General features: G+C 35.8%; 1 protein-coding gene across 1 annotated transcript in view; it reads left to right on the top strand.

Annotated features, from left to right (window-relative positions):
- Positions 1-20,021, top strand: part of LOC121857801 (regulator of nonsense transcripts 1-like) — a 47,028-nt gene that overhangs the window by 17,475 nt on the left and 9,532 nt on the right. Inside the window, exons 8-16 of the mRNA XM_042354026.1 lie at positions 2,798-2,963; positions 3,569-3,763; positions 6,991-7,079; positions 8,349-8,451; positions 8,827-8,961; positions 13,277-13,511; positions 14,096-14,322; positions 17,910-18,143; positions 18,985-19,237. Of these exons, the coding sequence (XP_042209960.1) occupies positions 2,798-2,963; positions 3,569-3,763; positions 6,991-7,079; positions 8,349-8,451; positions 8,827-8,961; positions 13,277-13,511; positions 14,096-14,322; positions 17,910-18,143; positions 18,985-19,237 (1,637 nt within the window). The remainder of the gene's footprint in view (positions 1-2,797; positions 2,964-3,568; positions 3,764-6,990; positions 7,080-8,348; positions 8,452-8,826; positions 8,962-13,276; positions 13,512-14,095; positions 14,323-17,909; positions 18,144-18,984; positions 19,238-20,021) is intronic.

Below are 20,021 nucleotides of genomic sequence, written 5' to 3'. Positions count from 1 at the left end.
TTAAATACAAGTTTGGCAAAAATTTGTATATTATCACACTTTTGTCACTAGTGTAATATTTCATAAGTTTTTCAGCTACCTTACCGGTATTCTTGATTTCATTTTATTATTTGTTTAATGGAAGCTTTATACTTTATATATATATATATATATATATATATATATATATATATATATATATATATATATATATATATATATATATATATATATATATATATATATATATATATATATATATATATATATATATATATATATATATATATATATATATATATATATATATATATATATATATATATATATATATATATATATATATATATATATATATAGTTGTACCCCACTTAACGCGGTCAATTGAACCCAGAGGGTCCCGCGTTAAGTGAAAACCGCGTTAAGTGAATAACAGAACATATGGGATTAATTCCAATAGAACCCAGCCCGACCCCCAAACTCCACTTTTTGACGACAAATAACTATGTTGTAGTAAAAATAACATCTTAATTTTATGATGGTACATGCACACAATTAATACTTAAGAGAAATAGAGAAATACAGTCGCCAAGTTAATGTCCATTCAAATAATGGAACTCCACTCCCCTCTCACACTACACACTCGCTGGCTCTTCCCCCTCTCAGAGAAATTTGGGAAAACCACTAAATTTTAATAAATAATACCAAACAAAAGTTAGGATAATATAATTGACATTGCTGGATTCCTTGTAAGACCAGGAATATTTTGAATATAAATGTCATATATTTTCACAAAAGATAACATAATTACCTAGAGAACAATTTTTATCTAAAAATTGTATGTTTAATGCAAAATATATGTTGTTTATATTCAAAATGATCACCAAATTATAAGAATTCCAGCAATGTAAATTATATTCTGGCCGGATAATTTGTATGAATTTTATGAGCTAAAACAAATATCTACAGTTAATAAAAAAAAAAAATATTCTTCAACACTATCTGTCAATCAAAGTACCCCACCTTGCCTCCCCCCCTCTTCCAACCGCGTGGTCAGTCCCAACCCTCCCCCCACCCCCCACCAATCCTCCATTCAAGAGTTTTTAACATTTAGTATTAAATAATACCTCAGATTAAAGTTAGGATAATATAATTGACATTGCTGGATTCCTTGTAAGACCAGGAATATTTTGAATATAAATGTCATATATTTTGGACAAAAGATAACATAATTACCTAGAGAACAATTTTTATCTAAAAATTGTATGTTTAATGCAAAATATATGTTGTTTATATTCAAAATGATCACCAAATTATAAGAATTCCAGCAATGTAAATTATATTCTGACCGGGTAATTTGTATGAATTTTATGAGCTAAAACAAATATCTTCAGTTAAAAAAAAAAATAATTCTTCACCAGGTAACAGATGGTCGGTCGGTCGGTCCCTCCCTCTCCCTCCCCCCCCACCAACCGTCCCAAGGAGATGTGTGGGATAACCACTAAATTTTAATAAATAATACCTCAAACTAAAGTTAGGATAATATAATTGACATTGCTGGATTCCTTGTAAGACCAGGAATATTTTGAATATAAATGTCATATATTTTGGACAAAAGATAACATAATTACCTAGAGAACATTTTTATCTAAAAATTGTATGTTTAATGCAAAATATATGTTGTTTATATTCAAAATGATCACCAAATTATAAGAATTCCAGCAATGTAAATTATATTCTGGCTGGGTAATTTGTATGAATTTTATGAGCTAAAACAGGCAGTCAGGCAGGGTGGCGGGTGGGGGGTGGTGCGAATCTAAAAATAGCTCTCGAGCCGGACACTCACCGCGTATATGTGAAAAATCCGCGTTAAGTGAAAGTTCAGCTTTGGCAAGGCACCGCGTATATGCGAAAACGCGTTAAGTGAAAGCGCGTTAAGCGGGGTAATGTATGTATATATATATATATATATATATATATATATATATATATATATATATATATATATATATATATATATATATATATATATATATATATATATATATATATATATATATATATATATATATATATATATATATATATATATATATATATATATATATATATATATATATATATATATATATATATATATATATATATATATATATTTTTTTTTATGTAGTATGTACTGTTACTATCATATAAACAAATGTCTTTGAGTTTGATATTGTAAAGTATGATCTAGATCAGTGGCTCCCAAACATGGGGTCGCGGGGTTGCAAGAGCATTATAAGGGGTCGCATAGAGGTCGTGGGGTCGATGAAGTCTCATAGACTTTAGGGTCATAGGGCTCCCATGGACCTCATCGGGTCTTAATTCACTGTTCTTCAAAGACCTCTGGCAGTAGCCAATGTTTTTTTTTTCTAATGTTAATCTTGATGCTTTGATCATGTGAAGTGCTGGTCTCATAAAGAAATTCTGCTGTTAATAGTTACTAAAAAAAATCACCTGATTTTCATTATACTGAAATGTGATGCATAATTATTATCGCTTACTCAGTAAAGTTCTCAGGGTTTTCAAAAATGAGTTCTGCTAGCTTCTGTGTTTTTGTGTCTATTTGTCTATCCTGTTTTTTATGAGTCATTTGAAGTGGAATTAAAAAACTTGTGACTAACATAATAAAAGGTTATATGCGGTACAAATGAACCTAAGCAGTAAAGAAGTGCCTTTTGGTTTCAGAGATATTTCCTTTGTCATGTCTGTTGAGGTGGGTTTATGGATGACAGCATTGTCTTGTATACATTGTAATAGTTTCAGCTCTTTTAATCAGGATGCAGGCGGCTTTACGCAAGTTTGCTGTAGACGACTCCTCAGTTTCTCCCTACATCTATCACCGTCTCCTGGGGCACGTTGAGGTGGACGAGCTCATATTCCGTCACATTCATCTCCCAAAACAACTGTCGGCTCCGAACCTTCCCACCTTGAACAATTCTCAGGTATTTACTGTTGCTATTAGAAATTCAGAAGGAGCTCAGTAACCTGCATGGATTTTTATTTCTTTGCCTCGGAATGTTACAAGCTTTGGCCGATGGTATGGGGGGGGGGGGGAATGTCCAGTATCACTGCATTTTACAAGAGAAAAGAGCTCCATTGGAAGCATATGTACAGCTTTGCGAGTCCTTCATTATTCTATTGCAAATATTTATTTTTCAAAAACTATATCATTTGTGCTGTGATGTGTTGCTGTCAAGAATTTAATAGGTAAATATCATGGATAAAGGAAATTATGATTGTAATTCAATAAAATATTTGAGTTAAGATACAGATTTATGTTACATAATTTCCTGTGCAACAATGCATGTTCATCTGTAGTGTCTAATGCAGGATATGATGCATACAGTACCAAATTACATTGAGAAGTTATCATAACATCAGGTAATTGGTTTTAATAGTTAAGAAAGTAGTACTGTCCCTGTCTAGATATTTTTTCTCTAGCTGTGAATGAAAAGTGATATTTGTTACAAATTTATGACTTTCGTCACAGTGGCCTGGCACATCCTATTCTCCGACCTCTGTCATTGAACCAAATTTAAATTTCCAGCAATATGCCTTGAAGCATGCCCTTCAGCGTCCTCTGTCATTGATCCAAGGCCCTCCTGGCACGGGCAAGACAGTGACCTCAGCCACCATTGTGTACCAGCTGGTGAAGCAGACTGGTGGCTCTGTCCTAGTGTGTGCCCCTTCCAACACAGCTGTAGATCAGCTTACAGAGAAGATCCACAAGACTGGTCTCAAGGTGAGGATTTTAAGTTACATTTAAAATTTACAAGGGCTGTAGGTTGATATTGTTGCCCTCACTCCATGTGGATATGAGGCCAGTGGACCTTATACACTGTACAGTAAGTCCTTGCTTAACGTAGTCCCGCTTAGCTTACTGTACAGTAAGTCCTTGATATATGTGAGTTCAGCATACGTGAATTCATTCATATGGAAAGACCCAATTCGTACTAGGAATTCAATTAATGCAAGCAAAATTCAGCCTAATGTGAGATGTCGTGCCCCCTGAAATGGATTCCAACCCTGATGACTGCAGATATCATTCCAACACCATCACCCACTATGTAAAACCTCTACCACCATCTCCATCATCTCGTCTACCCAAGTTGATGTACTGTAACTGCTTTTATTAAGCACACTGTACTGTACATTTGCTTTATCTATTACTGTATTTTAAAAATATTGTATTGATTTGTTTTATGGTTTATTTATCTTAAAAATGGGTCTGAACATTTTCATTTTGGGTTATGGAATGCATTCTATTTTGTCCCATTTAGCTAAATATTCGATACAGTATGTGATTTCGATTTATTCGAGGGTTTTCAGGAACACATCCCTCTTATACATCAATGACTTACTGTACAGTGCCAGATTTAGGGTTATCGGACATAATGGCTCAAACATTGGGCAAGGATGGAAAAACAGGTGGAAGAAGCATTTGTGATAGACCATAGATGAGCACTTCACGACTGACCCACGTGAACTGACCCTGACCTACTGACTGACATATCCGACACATGTATACTTGTTTACACTGAAGCAGTCCCTGGGTAACATACGAGTTCTGTTCCTACAGACATTCTTAAGTCAAAATACATACCCTATGTGCATACTGTACTTACAGAACAATTTTTAAAATCCCACTATCATAGCCTAAATCCTTATACCGTATTCATAAAAAATCATTTACTTAAAGAAAAACGATGAAATAGTGTCAAAATACAGTAAATGAAAGTAAAAAATAATTCGGGTAAAGGTAGGAGGCAGCTATCAAACAGGGAAGTACTACTGCCTGGGAAGATATTGGAAGCATAATGTGTTGTCTAATGTGCCTGGGTGGGCTAATCCCTGTAAAAAAAAAGTTCCCTATTTTTCGGCTTGAAAGACGCACTTTTTATGACAAGTACTATTCTCTATATAGTACTATAAAACTATTGATTTAACTAATATTGTTGATATATTGCCAAAAAAATAAAAATAAACCCTTGCTGCTGTGTGGTTTGTTTACTAATGGCAGTGGTGCGGCAGCGCCATCTATTGAGGAATTGCTAAAGGTTGTCTGCTGGTCTCAAAGCGCAGGAATGTTTGTTTCTTTATACGTAGGCTCTCATATTTGGACACCCATTTAGACTATAAAAACCTCTCAAAATTATAATCTTCCAAATTTAAATACAACCTCCTTTGGAGAAAATTATTTTGAGTCTGGTACTTTCCATGTTTGGCAAAATTTTGCCTTATTCACCCTACTTTTGGGGCGAATTACTACCTGTAATAAAGCAACATCCTAATAAACCAACGAAAATAACACAGATAAAGTTAAATAAAAACTAAAAACATCACAGAAAAAGTTTTTGTTCTACGTCTTCAGCTAGAGTTGAACCTGATGACTTGGCAACTTCGTCATCCAAGTTAAAACACACACAACAACATTGGCTGTCCTTATGTTTTGAACTTTACCACCACTGGTGGGTAGAATTTTTTTTTTTAAATTCAGAAACATTAATTAAAATATATATGAACAGTAAATAAGTGTTGCTTTCATATTCTTATGTAGAGTGATGACGATATGTTTTTACCTGTGCTCACTTAAATACGCGATCTCACTTTTTCTTTACCATTAATGGTTAGCTACTTCCATTGTTCCATTTATTAACATTAAATAACATTACTTAAAACAACCATATTAATTTTTTACATTAATTTTATTACAGCTACAACCGGGGTCTTATTTTCTTCAGTTTTATATGTAGAACTATAATCAGTCACTGGTTTAGTAAACACCCCCTCCCCCCTTTCTCTCCTACAATCCACACGTAAAGAAGTGTTTCTTCTCTTTATGGTGTTATAATAATTTATTATTTTTATTTTCTGCACATTCTGTATGAAAGATTGTGTGTGGATGTAACGGTAAAAAAGAAATGAAGAAAATTGCGTATGTCTACCTGAAATTACTTGTAGTGACAGCTGGGGGATCGCAACTTACTCCTGTGCATGTACATATTATATAAGGTAAATAAAAGTAAACTTTTATTTGGTGTAAATTTATTGTTTTTGTTTTTATATGGCATAATTTTATTGATGTGTATAAATTATTTGAGTTATTAAGACATTATTTAATCATCATAGCAGCAGGGTTCTTCATGGTCCCAGGAATGGAAGCTATTTTTCCCCATTTTATTAATATCAATATACTGTACGATCGATCACTTAATTATCGATGTCTCTTTGAGGTTTAAGCCCATTGTATAATGGTCAACACTGGTTCAAGGGGTCCCCCGGTTACGAACGGGTTCCATTCCTGAGGTAGTTCTCATGTCGAAAATGTACAAAATTCGAACCACATACCCTATGTGCAGACCGTACTTACAGAATAATGTTTAAAATCCCACTATATCATAGCCTAAGTCCTTATATTCACATAAAGTCACTTAATTTTATGTGAAAAGAAGAAATAGAATGACAAAATACAGTAAATGAAAATAAAAAATAAATTGGGCAAATAAAATGCTGTAAATTTAAAGTTTAACCTCGTTCGTATTGGCGGCATTTGTAAGTCGGGGACCCCCTTGTATTTGACAACAACTATTAGTCACTCCCAGAGCTCTTTAGTGAAAGTAATATTGAAAGATTATCTTTGTTGCAAATATACTATACTGTACTTTCTAGAGTAGCAAAATTATCATGAGTAAAATTTTTCTGAAGGTTGGTTGAGCATTCATTTTGTGAAATGTACTGTATTTACATTACACATTTGATGGTATGGGAGTAATCTTGAACTGAGAATGATAATTAGATGAATAGAAAAATGTACTTGAAGTAAAGGTGATCTTATTTGAGAAAGAGTAAGGTATACTTGATTAAGGATTCAGAGAGAGAGGAAACATACATCAGTTTACTATGGATGTTATTTGTCTTCTACAGATAATGTATGTGTATTTTGGTGATGTTTTATTTGTGTTCTTCCAGGTTGTCCGGTTGTGTGCCAAGTCTCGCGAGGCCATTGATTCTCCTGTCTCTTTCTTGGCCTTGCATAATCAAATTCGCAGTCTTGAGGAGTGAGTATAATGTCTTACAGAAGAAAGAGGGATAGTTAAGTAAGCACTTTTTGTGCTTTGTGGCATGATGGAGAACATGAGGGCTTTCTTGTATCATGTCATTCTCAGGGCAGTATAAAAATAGGTTACCATAGCAAAAATGGGATATGTTCCTACCCACAACCAGAGTTCTTCTTGATGGTGATTCTGTACTGTATTTTTTCATACTTACACTAACAGCAATTTAATAACTAATTACTAATTTTTTGAGGAACATGAAACTGAACACATTTTACTCACCATTGCACTCTGTTGTTTTTTGCATGAGGGGAAACTGGCATTGGGTGAGTGTAGAGGACTACAAGGTTGTACGAGGAGAGTGTTGCAAGGCCCTCTTTAGGTATGAGCAGAGTCATATGGAGTGGGGAAGAGGACTGCTCAGGTGGGCTAATAGGGGTACTGCTGCAGCAAACTGAAGTGAGGGAGGGGTATTGAAAGTGTTGTCCACTGGTAATTAGGGAAGAGGCCTTGTGAAACTGTGTTTAGGTTATAATTTGCTGCTGTCTGTTTCTCTATAAAGCTCCCTGTGGGCAGAAACACAAGTTGTCATCATCCTTCCAATCTGGTTGGGACATAACATTCCCTTCCTGGATAACTTGGCCAGTGAAGGCAATGTAGTGAATTGGCCTTTATGGTAATTATTTCTCCTCTGCTTTGTCAGCTTTACCATATAAAGAATTCATTCCTTAATCCTGATGTGGATATGAGTTTCAAGATGGTTTGTTGGGTTAGCATAGGTTAAGTTAGGCTTGGTAAGGAGCACTGGTACTAAAACATCCCAAGTATACTTAGAGCTATTACATGCAGATATATACACACTTCATTCTTTTCAATGAAAAAGTTTTCAACTTTAAAATTAAAGTAGATGTGAAATGCATTTGTCTAAATATTTAGACTAACTTTTATGATGGGTTAGATTCTCAGATTGAGTCTAAAATTTTTTGGAAGTTATAGGATACAATTGCACTGGATAATTCATTATTATCACACGAGTATTAATTTGTTATCTTGTGCAATTTGTATTTTTGTTACATTTCAATCACCTAATGTGATATGCTAGAAAATTTTCATGGGTATTTCTTGGAACACTAGAAGGGCAAGGACTTTTGTATATGTCCATTAAAATATTAAGTAGGTTCTTTTTGCTAGGCATAGTGCCAGGGCTAATTCTTTACCACTATTGTTAAAGTCATATCATGCCGGAAGGATGATTTTTTCAACTTGTTGCAGCAATGGTGAGCTTCAGAAGCTACAACAGCTCAAGGAAGAGACAGGGGAACTGTCATCAGCAGATGAGAAGCGTTACCGCATGTTGAAGAAACAAGCAGAAAAAGTATGTTAATTTTGTGTCGCAGGATACACTGTTGTTGATTTATACCCTTTGATGTAAAAAATGCATTAGACTTGCCTGTACATAGAGGTTGGATTTGGACTTCCAAGGGGTAATTACTTTTCACAAATAAGAGATGCCATGAAATGGTAAACAAGAAACACACATAAATAGTGTGTAATATGAGTGGATAATGTACTCTAGGTACTGTAGTCTGTTTTGGGAAGCCAGTAATTAATATATTCATAGATAGTGCTAGGATGGCTGGACACTTGGTAATTGATATGTTAAAGTTTGCAGTATCTCAGGTGTGACTGTGTATCATGTACAGCAATATTCATGCAATTGTTTTATTTACTGGCACTTACTGTTTTGCAGACTCTTCTAGAAGCTGCTGATGTCATTTGCTGCACTTGTGTTGGTGCCGGGGATCCCAGACTTGCCCGCCTTAAATTCCACTCCATCCTTATCGACGAGTCTATGCAGGCCACAGAACCTGAGTGTATGGTGCCTGTAAGTGTGTTAATGAACTTTTAAATGTTTTCTGTGAACTTGATAACAGAAATTAAAATGGAGTTAGCCAAACTTAGCATTGTATATAGATATATCACAATATGATGTTGGACATGTTTGATAATCAGCCATTTATATGTTGCTTATCAAGAGTTATCACTCCTTGGACTTGGTTACATTAAGGAACTTTCCTACCATTAGTGGCAGACCCTGTTTCTATGTTTTTACATTTTATTGTCAGTGTTATTCATATACATCAGTTCATCTTTGGATATACCTGTGTAGTTTTTAAAAAATATTTTGAAAGGCATATTACTTGGGGTATAATGGGTGGCATTTTTCACTTGCTTAGAGTGGGGCCCCTTTACAGGATACCTGTAATTTATAATTTTTTTTAACTCGGCATGGCAGTAAAATATTCAACTGTAAATTATTTTTTTTACATAACTTGCAATATTCTGAGTTATGATGAGGCAATCTCTGAATGGTGCAAAACGTGGTACCTATGCATGATGAGTGGGAGGCTCTGCTGCTCAGTTAAGTGTTGGTCAGCCGAGTGTGAGGATACCCACCTCCAGTGGCTCTACTTATTTTCTTTATTTTCACTATTTGTGCAAAGTGCTATTCAACCCTCATACTGTAGATATGTCTTCTGCACTATTACTAAGGCATAGTAGGAGGGAAATGAAGTTGAAATCCCTGAGTATTGGGGCAGGAGGCAAGAATTTATTATGAAAACTGAAAACCAAAGAGAAGAAAGTTGGGAAAACTGGAAGGAAATTGGCTCGATAACTCAGAAAATCTGATGACTCTGAATGGTTAGAGCCCCATATATTCTGAGTTATCGAGCGTTTACTGTATTACAACTGTATTGTTGGATTGTTATACAGTAATACAGAGATACACAAGACTAATTGGGGGTAAACCCTACTCCAGAAAAAGTGAATCTATGAGGGGGAGGGGGTTCTGGATGTAACCCTGCTTATCTGGACTATTTCAAGAGAATCAGACTTAAGTCTAGTTGTCCACAATTGTTTTCACTGATGTGACTGTTATGTACTGTAAAGTGTTACATGTTACTGGCGTGGTAACCACAGAATTTGCAGAGAAGTCATTTCAATGTGTTCATGTGCCTTATGAATAAAGAAAAAACTGGGAGATAAGGGTATATCTGGGAGCAGCAGGCGGGTGGCTCCCTCCCTACCTTTTGTCCTTGCCAGGCAGACGGAATTTTAATGGTGTGGTCACTCGATTAGTGTACTGTACCATCCTCATATATGAGGGTTAGCAACCACAGTCCTCCACTCTAAGCAACTCCTTTAACATGTCTGTATGCAATTCTACCATAATTCCAATATTATTTAGGTTCATTTGGTGCGGGGTTGAAATGACACTACATTTTCATAAAATAATACATTTTCCCCCAAAAAATCCTACACTCAACCTCAGGTGAGTCACTGCAGCATATTAAATTGCTTGTTTACAAAGTGTGAGTAAACTGATCGCTCTGTCTCCCACACCTTGTTAACAGCACACTTCATCTCTCATGCTTACCACTATTTCTGTGTTCATTACGTAGTAAATAATATTGCAGTGTATTTATCAACACCTAATAAATAATAATTTAGTGTCTTATGCATCTGCATATTCATTGATTAATTAATTAATTAATTAATTAATTAATTAATTGTCTTAAGTGCACAAGTAGCCAAATTGAGCGATCATGTATCATTTAGAGGTGATAAATAACATTAGGAAACTACTTCTATATGAAATATTTTATTTTACTGTCTGAAAAAAGCAAATTCCACTGTGCAGGGGGCCCCCAAACTTTGCGAATTTTTAATTCACGGTCCTCCATTATATGCGGATGACACTCTGGATGTACCCAAGAATGTCTGGTGGTAGTTGAAAGTTGCCGCTATTTTTGCGGCTGGGACAGGGAACCATTCGTTCTAGACAGTAATTTCATTTACCTGTATTGTAAATGTGTGTGTGTAGACACACACATATACAATCCAGTACATATATACAATACAAATTTTAATTAAATTTGTTTCTGATTATTTGTGAGAGTATTTTTCCATTATCTATTTGTATGTGTTTTATGTGTGTCTACATACACACACACATATACAATACAGTAAGTCCTCGTATAACGTTGGCTCGCTTAACTTTGTTTTGGTACTATGTCTCTAATCATTAGATATCAAATATTCGTTTAACATCCCGATGACTCGGTATAACGTCGTTTTGCGTTGCCACGGACTACTTTTTACGGCGCATCACCCTCTCTCGTCTGGCCGCGCTACGCTGTCTCAGCAGCCGCAGATTGACCACCCTCCTCCTCTCCTGCCCTCCTCTCCCGCCATACTCCTCCCCTCCCGCCATACTCCTCCCCTCCCGCCATCCCCCTCCTCCACTTCACTACCCACCATACACTCACTCTACCACCACCGCCCATCGGTGAGTACCGATATAAACTTAGTAGTTGTATATGTATGCACTATTTTCTATAGAAATGGCAATGATTTTCTGTACAGTGAACCCTCGCTTTACGCGGTTTCACTTTACGCGGTACCCTGCCAGAACCGGAATTCCCACTTTACGCGGTGCATCTACTCATATACGCGGGTGAAGTATAATTTTTTTATTTAGCTCATAAAATTCATACAAATTATCTGGCCAGAATATTATTTACATTGCTGGAATTCTTACAATTTGATGATCATTTTGAATATAAGCATCATAGATTTTGCATTAGACATACAAATTTTAGATCTAATGCAAGTATTTTGTTTACTCAGAGCAAATATGTTATCTTTTGTGCAAAATATATGACGTGTATATTCAAAATATTCCTGGTCTTGCAAGGAATCCAGCAATGTCAATTGTATTATCCTAACTTTAGTCTGAGGTATTATTTATCACTAAAAATGTAAATATACTGTTATAACCCAATCATTTCTCTGGTAGGGAGGGAAGGTGGGGGTGAGGGGTAGGGAGGGAGGGACCCAGGGAGCAGGTGGGAAGAGGGGGGGAGGTGGGGTATTTTGATTGACAGATAGTATTTCGGTAAGTATATTTTGTTTATTTATTGAAGATATTTGTTTTAGCTCATAAAATTCATACAAATTACCTGGCCAGAATATAATTTACATTGCTGGAATTCTTACAATTTGATGATCATTTTAAATATAAACATCATAGATTTTGCATTAGACATACAAATTTTAGATCTACTTTAAGTATTTTGTTTACTCTGAGTAAATATGTTATCTTTTGTGCAAAATATATGACATTTATATTCAAAATATTCCTGGTCTTACAAGGAATCCAGCAATGTCAATTATATTATCCTAACTTTAGTTTGAGGTATTATATATTACTATACCTTAAAATCTAGTGGTTTCCCCCAAACATTTCTCAGAGAGGTAAGAGCCAGCGAGTGTGAGAAGAGGGGGAGGGAGTCGAGTCCATTATTTGAATGGACATTAACTTGGCGACTGTATTTCTCTTTCTCTTAAGTATTAATTGTGTGCATGTACCATCATAAAATTAAGATGTTATTTTTACTAGAACATAGGTATTGTGTCGGAAAAAGTGGAGTTTGGGGGTCAGCCGGTCTCTGTTTCATTTAATCCCATATGTTATGTTGTTCACTTTACGCGTTTCTCGCTTTACGCGGGCCTCCGTGGGTTCAATTGACCGCGTAAAGTGAGGGTTCACTGTATATGTAATGTATTTCATGGGGCAAAGGGAGGCTCAGGAACGTAACTCCCGTATTTTATCTATTTCTTATGGGGAAAATTGATCCGCTTAACGTTGTTTCTTATAACGTCGCAATTTTAGGAATATAACCCCGACGTTAAGCGAGGACTTACTGTACAGGTAAAAGAAATAATTGTCCTTAGGGCAAACACACAAAGGGAATATACATTTTGGTTGTACACAAGTAAAAATGACCCCCACCCCCTCCCGGGTCAGCAAATGCTATTCGCGGAGGTGGCGATTCGTGGCCATTTTGGGAACCTAACCCTGTATAGAGGTTCTACTGTATGCTGTTTTATGCTTATTTGTTTGTATGAATCTGCCCGTTTCCTTACTAATATTCTTATCTTTGTGTGTATTTACCACATAAAATTAGGTTTCAAAAACTTTGGATTCTGAGTGCACTTTTATTTTCCAATGAGACTAAATATATGGAATATTGTGGGTGTTTTTTTTATCAATTGAGTTGTTGTGATGATTTGTAAATGGTCTTTTGTATTACAACATGAAAAGTGATAGTAGTTTAATATGTCATGTCCCTTAGGTTGTTCTCGGCGCCAAACAAGTTATCCTGGTGGGTGACCATTGCCAGTTGGGACCAGTGGTCATGTGCAAGAAGGCTTCAAGGGCGGGCCTTTCCCAGTCCCTCTTTGAACGGCTGGTTGTCTTGGGCATCCGACCTTTCCGCCTTACCGTCCAGTACCGCATGCACCCACAGCTGGCCCAGTTTCCCTCCAACTTTTTCTATGAAGGGTCTCTTCAGAATGGTGTTGCTGATGGTAAGGCTTGCACACACACACACACCTACCTACCTCTATTAGGGATTTAAAGTACAGTTTTTATATAGTGTTATTTTTGTGTTTCCAATTGTCCATCACCAGTACAATATTTATGTCTCGTAAATAACTTGTTAAACTGCGGAAGAATTCAAATTAAAGTTTGCCCAAATATATTTCAATATTTTGATAACATGTTATATGCTAAATGTGCCAAAGGTCACTGACAAGGTTCATAAGATCAACCAATTCTCCTTTTATAGAGTATAAGTCTCGTTGACCCTTTTCAGGTCTATGGACTATTGTACTTTGACATTTGGTTAAATTAAATTTTGTTAAGTATTTAAGGTCAACCTTACCATTCATCATAGATTTATTTCAATGAATAACTCCATTCAATAACTTTACACAATTTGGAGGATAAAAAAATATGAAAATATAACTTTTGTTAAGGCTTCACTACCATTTGGTTGGCATCAGAAAAGTATATAATTCTTTGCTTAATCTTAGATCTTATGTATAAATAAATAAATTAATGTAGAAACATTCAGGTGAATTAATTCATGTATCTTGCCAATCATCCACAGCTGATCGTACAATGAAGGGTGTAAGTTTCCCTTGGCCCCAGGCAGACAAACCTCAGTTCTTCTATGTTACATCTGGCCAGGAAGAGATTGCTGGTTCAGGGACCTCATACTTGAACCGTACAGAGGCCTCCAGTGTAGAAAAGTTGGTAACACGCTTCCTCAACTCAGGAGTGAAGCCAGAGCAAATTGGCGTCATCACACCTTATGAAGGCCAAAGGGCTTATTTGGTTGGTACAATCTGTTTGTTTATATGTCTATTGGACATGCTTACTATTCTTGTATGTGAGGGAATGTTTTTGTGATACCTAATAAAGACTTGTGAACTAGGGAGAAACCATGTTTATTGAAGATGTTTAATACAGTACATGTATAGTGATATCACTGTTAGCCAGAACAATTGGTGCAGAGCACTCCTGTGGATGAGAGATTTCCAGGTAACGAGACGACTCTAACCCGGAAAAATTCCACATCCCTGGAAATTTTCCGGGTACTCTGTACTGGGAAAAGTTTCCAAGAATCTAAACTATGCATCTCGCACAGACAGACACTATCGCACATCCCTGGAATGCTTCTGGGTCCTTGGGAAAGTTTTCTGAGAGTCTAAATTACACATCTCATCTTGACTAAACTACGCACGAACAAAGACTCTCCCATTACGGTTATGCCGTGGGCATGAACGAAAATATTTACAGGTAGCAAAAAAGTGTACAGTATAAACTTTTATTCACAGCATCTGTTATAATAGTGTTAGAGAAATGAATTTGGTATCATTTTAATGATTCTGAATAAATACTCTACAAAACAGTTCCAATAAAAGATCATTAAACAAAATATTTCTGCATGATATAATGATGGGTATTAAATTTTTTTATGAAAAAAGTTAAGAAATGTTGATACCGGAACCTATAAAATCAGTTCTAGTCAAGTTAGAAAAAAAAACATTGTTTCCAAATAATCCTGAATAGTTTATATAAAAGTTTAGTTTGTAATAAAAATATTATTATTTCTTTTATTTTATTTATTATTTATATTTGTTTATTTGTACCCTTTCTTTATTACTGTTTCTCTTCTTCATTCTTTAATTCACTTTTCTTATTCTTAATCTTCATTTTTTTCTTTGTTCTTTATATTAATGAGAGGAGGGAAGGTAAAGAGGGAGCGAGGGAAGGAGGAAGAACGCCTGGTTTGTGGTCAGGCCACCGCCCTCACACCAAAGAGGAGAGGGGGGGGAGAATGGAAGTAGGCGATAGGGATAACATGCGATAACCGAGACACTAGGGGATAAAGGTCATATTTATGTTGTTACTTATGGTTACTGTATCACGCAAAGACACTTAAGAGGAATGTTTTATTCAATGCACAAGGGAAGGGAATTGAGAATCATCCTTAATGGTTCTTCATTTATTAATGACGTTACTTACAATGTACAGTTACACTTTCAAAACAATACCCCATTCTCCTACCAAGTTAAATGGGGTCACATGAATCACAATACATCTCGTGAAACGGATAACCTTAAGTTGGGAATGCTGTACAGATGCCGTAGCTATTTCACTCCTGAACAGATTCATTCGTCCTAACTTGGAGTACTGCTCTCATATCTAGGGTGGCTCTTCTTCTGTCAAACTGTTAGATAGAGTGGAATCAAAGGCATTTCGTCTTATTAACTCTCCTCCTTTAGTTGACATTCTTTCTTCCCTTACTCTTCGCTGCAATGTTGCTTCACTATCTCTCTTTTACAGGTACTTTAACGGGCAATGTTCGGTGGATTTGGCATCCTGTGTACCGCCGGCAAGGCCGTGGGCTCGTAACACACGTCTTGTTTGCGGTGCCCACCGTTTCTCTGTGGATGTCGGTCACACTAGAATAACTCGTTATAGTATATCCTTCTTTCCTCACACAGCCAAACTGTGGAATGCTCTGCATTCTTCTGTGTTTCCACACTTATACAATCTGTGTCACTTTAAAAAGCTGGTTTTCCAGCATCTTCGTGGTGTAGATTAACACAGTATAACCTTTTTCTTCTCTATTTTAAATTTCTTTGTTCTTATTTTTTCGCCCCCCTAGGCTCCATTGTGGGTCATTCGACCTGTGCCCGGGTGGGCTAATTCCTGTAAAAAGAAAAAAAGTGCACTTTATATATATATCTCGTCATGTTGCACGTGCAGACCCACACACGTCCACACCCAGACACTTTCAAACACAGACTCTGGATTTGAAAACTGAGTGTACTTGCTAATGGGCATGACACTGTCAGCTTAGCGTGCTGCAGGCATATTTTTGTCTAAAACGAGATATAATCTACTCCATAATCATGACACCTTTACAGGTTAATTATAAAAAAAATAAATAAGATAAAAAACCTATAATTGTGTTAGAGAGATGAATTTGGTACCAAAATGATCCTGAATAAATTCTCAACAAGACTGTCTCAATCATAGATCCTAAAACAAAATATTTTGAGATGATATAATGATGGGGATTTCATTTAAAAAAAGACAATTGTAAGAAATTTTGATTCTGGAGTCAATAAAATTAGTTCTAATTATGCTAGAAATGCTTTTTTTTCTAGAATAGCTCATCTAAAACTTCGGTTAAATAAATATATTTAAAAAAATTAAAACCTATATGATATGGGCGTGTGAGGAGTGACTGGAACTGTATCACAGCTAAGACAGTTGAATTTTCCACTCTGCTCTGGGTAAAGTTTTCCCTGTGCATTTAAACTACAGTACGCATCTTGCACGGACAGACACGAGCTGTATTTATTTATGCAAACACCTCTGTACACATGCAATATATTGTATACAGTATAAACAGAATAATGTATACTACTACAGTACTGTACTGTATATACTGTATTCACCAGCAGATGCTGTTGTCGTGAGTACAGTAGGCATACACTGGTGATTGTAATACGTAACTGTAATCACTTCGTCTTAACATGGGTCTCACGTTACTGACCTGACCTGATGCAATGTCAGGTCAGCCATTGTATATAAACTCTAATTTCATTTATAGTGGAGGTGGGGTGGGTGTTAGTGGTTTCATATTTCAGTACTGACCTTTTGTTGCAATGTCAAGTCACCCATTATCAGGGTGGGGATTTAGTGGATCTCGTGATCTGAAAATGTCTTAAATAAAGACGAAAGCTATGGTACTCCAGTGTATCCCACTTACTGAATGTACAGTACAGGATATGTATCTGAGATCACTTTACATTTTTAACACCGTATTCTTGGCTGATTGTGTCTTGATACAGTAATGTACAGTACTGCACAACACAAATTGTTTGCAAAAATAGCAGCTAGCGAGGGAACAACCTTTTACAATGGCAGCAGAATATGAACTAAGCAATCTAAACAGCTAGGCTGCCATGCTCCTGGCAAGTGGGGATGCATTGGAACATGGTACAATCTTTCAGAACTACTGGAAAATTTATTCCCAGGCCCAGAACGGAGTGGTTTGGAGAGATTTTCTCTTAACCTTCTTGGATATTTTCCGGAAAGTGTGCCGGATTTTTATCCTTGGAAACTCGTTTACAGACCTGGAATGGAGAGAGTTTTCCTAGAAATTTTCTGACCTGATTTCTATTCCAGCTATTAGAGAATTACGAGGATCGGGGATTCCGGGTAATGGGGAGTTTACTACAGTATGTATTGTTTTAAGAGCTTTTTATTATTTCACAAGACTCACAAGAATAAAGGGGAATAAGATTATAGTGTTGAGGATTAATGACAAATGTAATTACTTTTAACAAAAATAAGCTGGTAATATACTTATTTTTTACATTATTTGAAAATTTTTCCTCTAGGTTCAGTACATGCAATACCAAGGTCCTTTGAACCAGAAGCTCTACCAGCGTTTAGAGGTTGCAAGTGTGGATGCCTTCCAAGGGCGAGAGAAAGACCTCATCATTATGTCTTGTGTGCGGTCCAACGAGCACCAGGGTATTGGCTTTCTCTCAGATCCACGAAGACTGAATGTGGCTCTTACTCGAGCTCGTTACGGCATCATCATTGTGGGCAACCCCAAAGTTCTCTCTAAGGTGAGCAGTGTTTTGTACACATATCCTCATGTTACACCATAATAGATAAAAGTTCTTGTGCAGTATTGTCTAATTTTATTTCTTCTCCAAGTCTATCAGTTTTGGGATCTCTTTAGTAAGGGCTCAGACATAGAGGTGTTAGGGGAAAAATATGTGAAGCTTTACAGTTCAATAATAATTTTTCATTAATGTTACTGTTGCTTGAGTTATAAAGAAGTGCAGTATGTTGGGGAATGATGAGGGGTGTCAGTCTGGTTGTTTGTCTCACAATAGGGTCTATGTACTGTAGTCAGTTCATTTATTTGTGATAGTTTTCTTGAAAATTTGATCGTAGACTGAAGGTAGTGTACCATTGCTTTGTTAACTATCTCATATGTTGTTTTGAGGAGTGGTTCTACCAATTAAGTTTTTTTTATTATTAATTATATGTCAAATATTTCCACACCTGAGAGTTGTTACTAATTAAAGGCGTTTTATATTTAAAAACAAAATATAAATGTAATTGAAAAATCAGGCATATTAATGCTTCAATATATTACTACAGTCTCCCTCTAACTAAATGTTCCCTGTAGTAGAACTCCATTATATACAGTATAGAAAAATTATAAAGGTGAACTTGCAGTTTTATTTTACACTGGCTTGAATTTTTTTAAACATTATCATGTTGTGAAAGTCATCATAATATAGAAATTTATATGTTTTAGTAGTTTTAATTTTCCAGGAGTTTTTTCTTCTTATTTTTTATCAAAAATAGAATTTTTGGGTACACATTGATAAAATTTGAGGAGCTGCATGTGTTTGTCTGTTGAAAATGAATGCACAAAAAAATCTTCTTCAACAGCAAGGGTTATGGAATCACTTACTCCATCACTTTAAGGAAAAGAAAGTCTTGGTAGAAGGTCCATTGAATAATTTAAAAGAATCAATGATGCAGTTCAGCAAACCTAAGAGGCTCATCAACGCCACCAACCCAGGTTCTCACTTCATGAACACGGCCATGTATGATGCACGAGAGGCCATGGTGCCAGGCTCTATGTATGACCGCTCAGGCCCCATCAACGGCTCAGCACCTCCCCCTTCACCATACTTCAGAGGTACTGTACAGTTTAACTGACATTTTGGTTTTTAAATGTAACTGTAATGTCTTAAGATCAAAATACACAGTCACTGTGCATCTTCTCTGAAAAAATCATCATCATAGCCAGGGCTGTGGAGTCGGAGGAAATTTCGGCTTGTGGAGTCGGAGTCGGTAAAATTGTCCAGACTCCGACTCTGACTCCGACTGAAGCTGTTCTGTTCCTAAGAACAAATATATGAACTCAGGCATATTCATTGCAGTGATTCCACTGATCCCACTAATTTTCTTAAATTATTAAAAGAATTTATTTCGATTTTATAAGCATTATTATGAATTTATTGTAGCAGGCACAGTATAGCACTATAATTTTGGACGATAGTCTCTTCTTTACCATTTGAAATTTTGAATTATATCAAATTTTGTTTCGTTGAAAACTGCACAGAGGCTCTCGGCTACAAAACAATTAGCTACAACCTGTTTTTGGTGAGATTAAGGCAAATTTAATTTAATAACTTAATCATGTAAGGTTTATCCATTTTCCTTAATAAGGTATTCATTTCTTTAATGTACATAAATATATAACTTTACTTTAAAAGGAATTGTAGGATCATCATTTAGATCCACATCAGATTATGAGCTTAAACAAAATTCATATGCTGAGATCGAACTTTTAGATATACATGTAAATGGTGTTTTCTAGTTAATATCTTGAATTCTTAATAAATTTATTTTTCTTTTGATTGAAACTTTGAAAGTCAAGCCTATCATCTTTTTGTAGTTCTTAAATATCGTCCAGATCA

Source organism: Homarus americanus, unplaced genomic scaffold (genome assembly GCF_018991925.1).
Source record: "Homarus americanus isolate GMGI-L3 unplaced genomic scaffold, GMGI_Hamer_2.0 scaffold16712, whole genome shotgun sequence".
Taxonomy (NCBI): domain Eukaryota; kingdom Metazoa; phylum Arthropoda; class Malacostraca; order Decapoda; family Nephropidae; genus Homarus; species Homarus americanus.
Note: the sequence above shows the minus strand (reverse complement) of the source record. Positions and strands in the feature narration are given on the sequence as shown.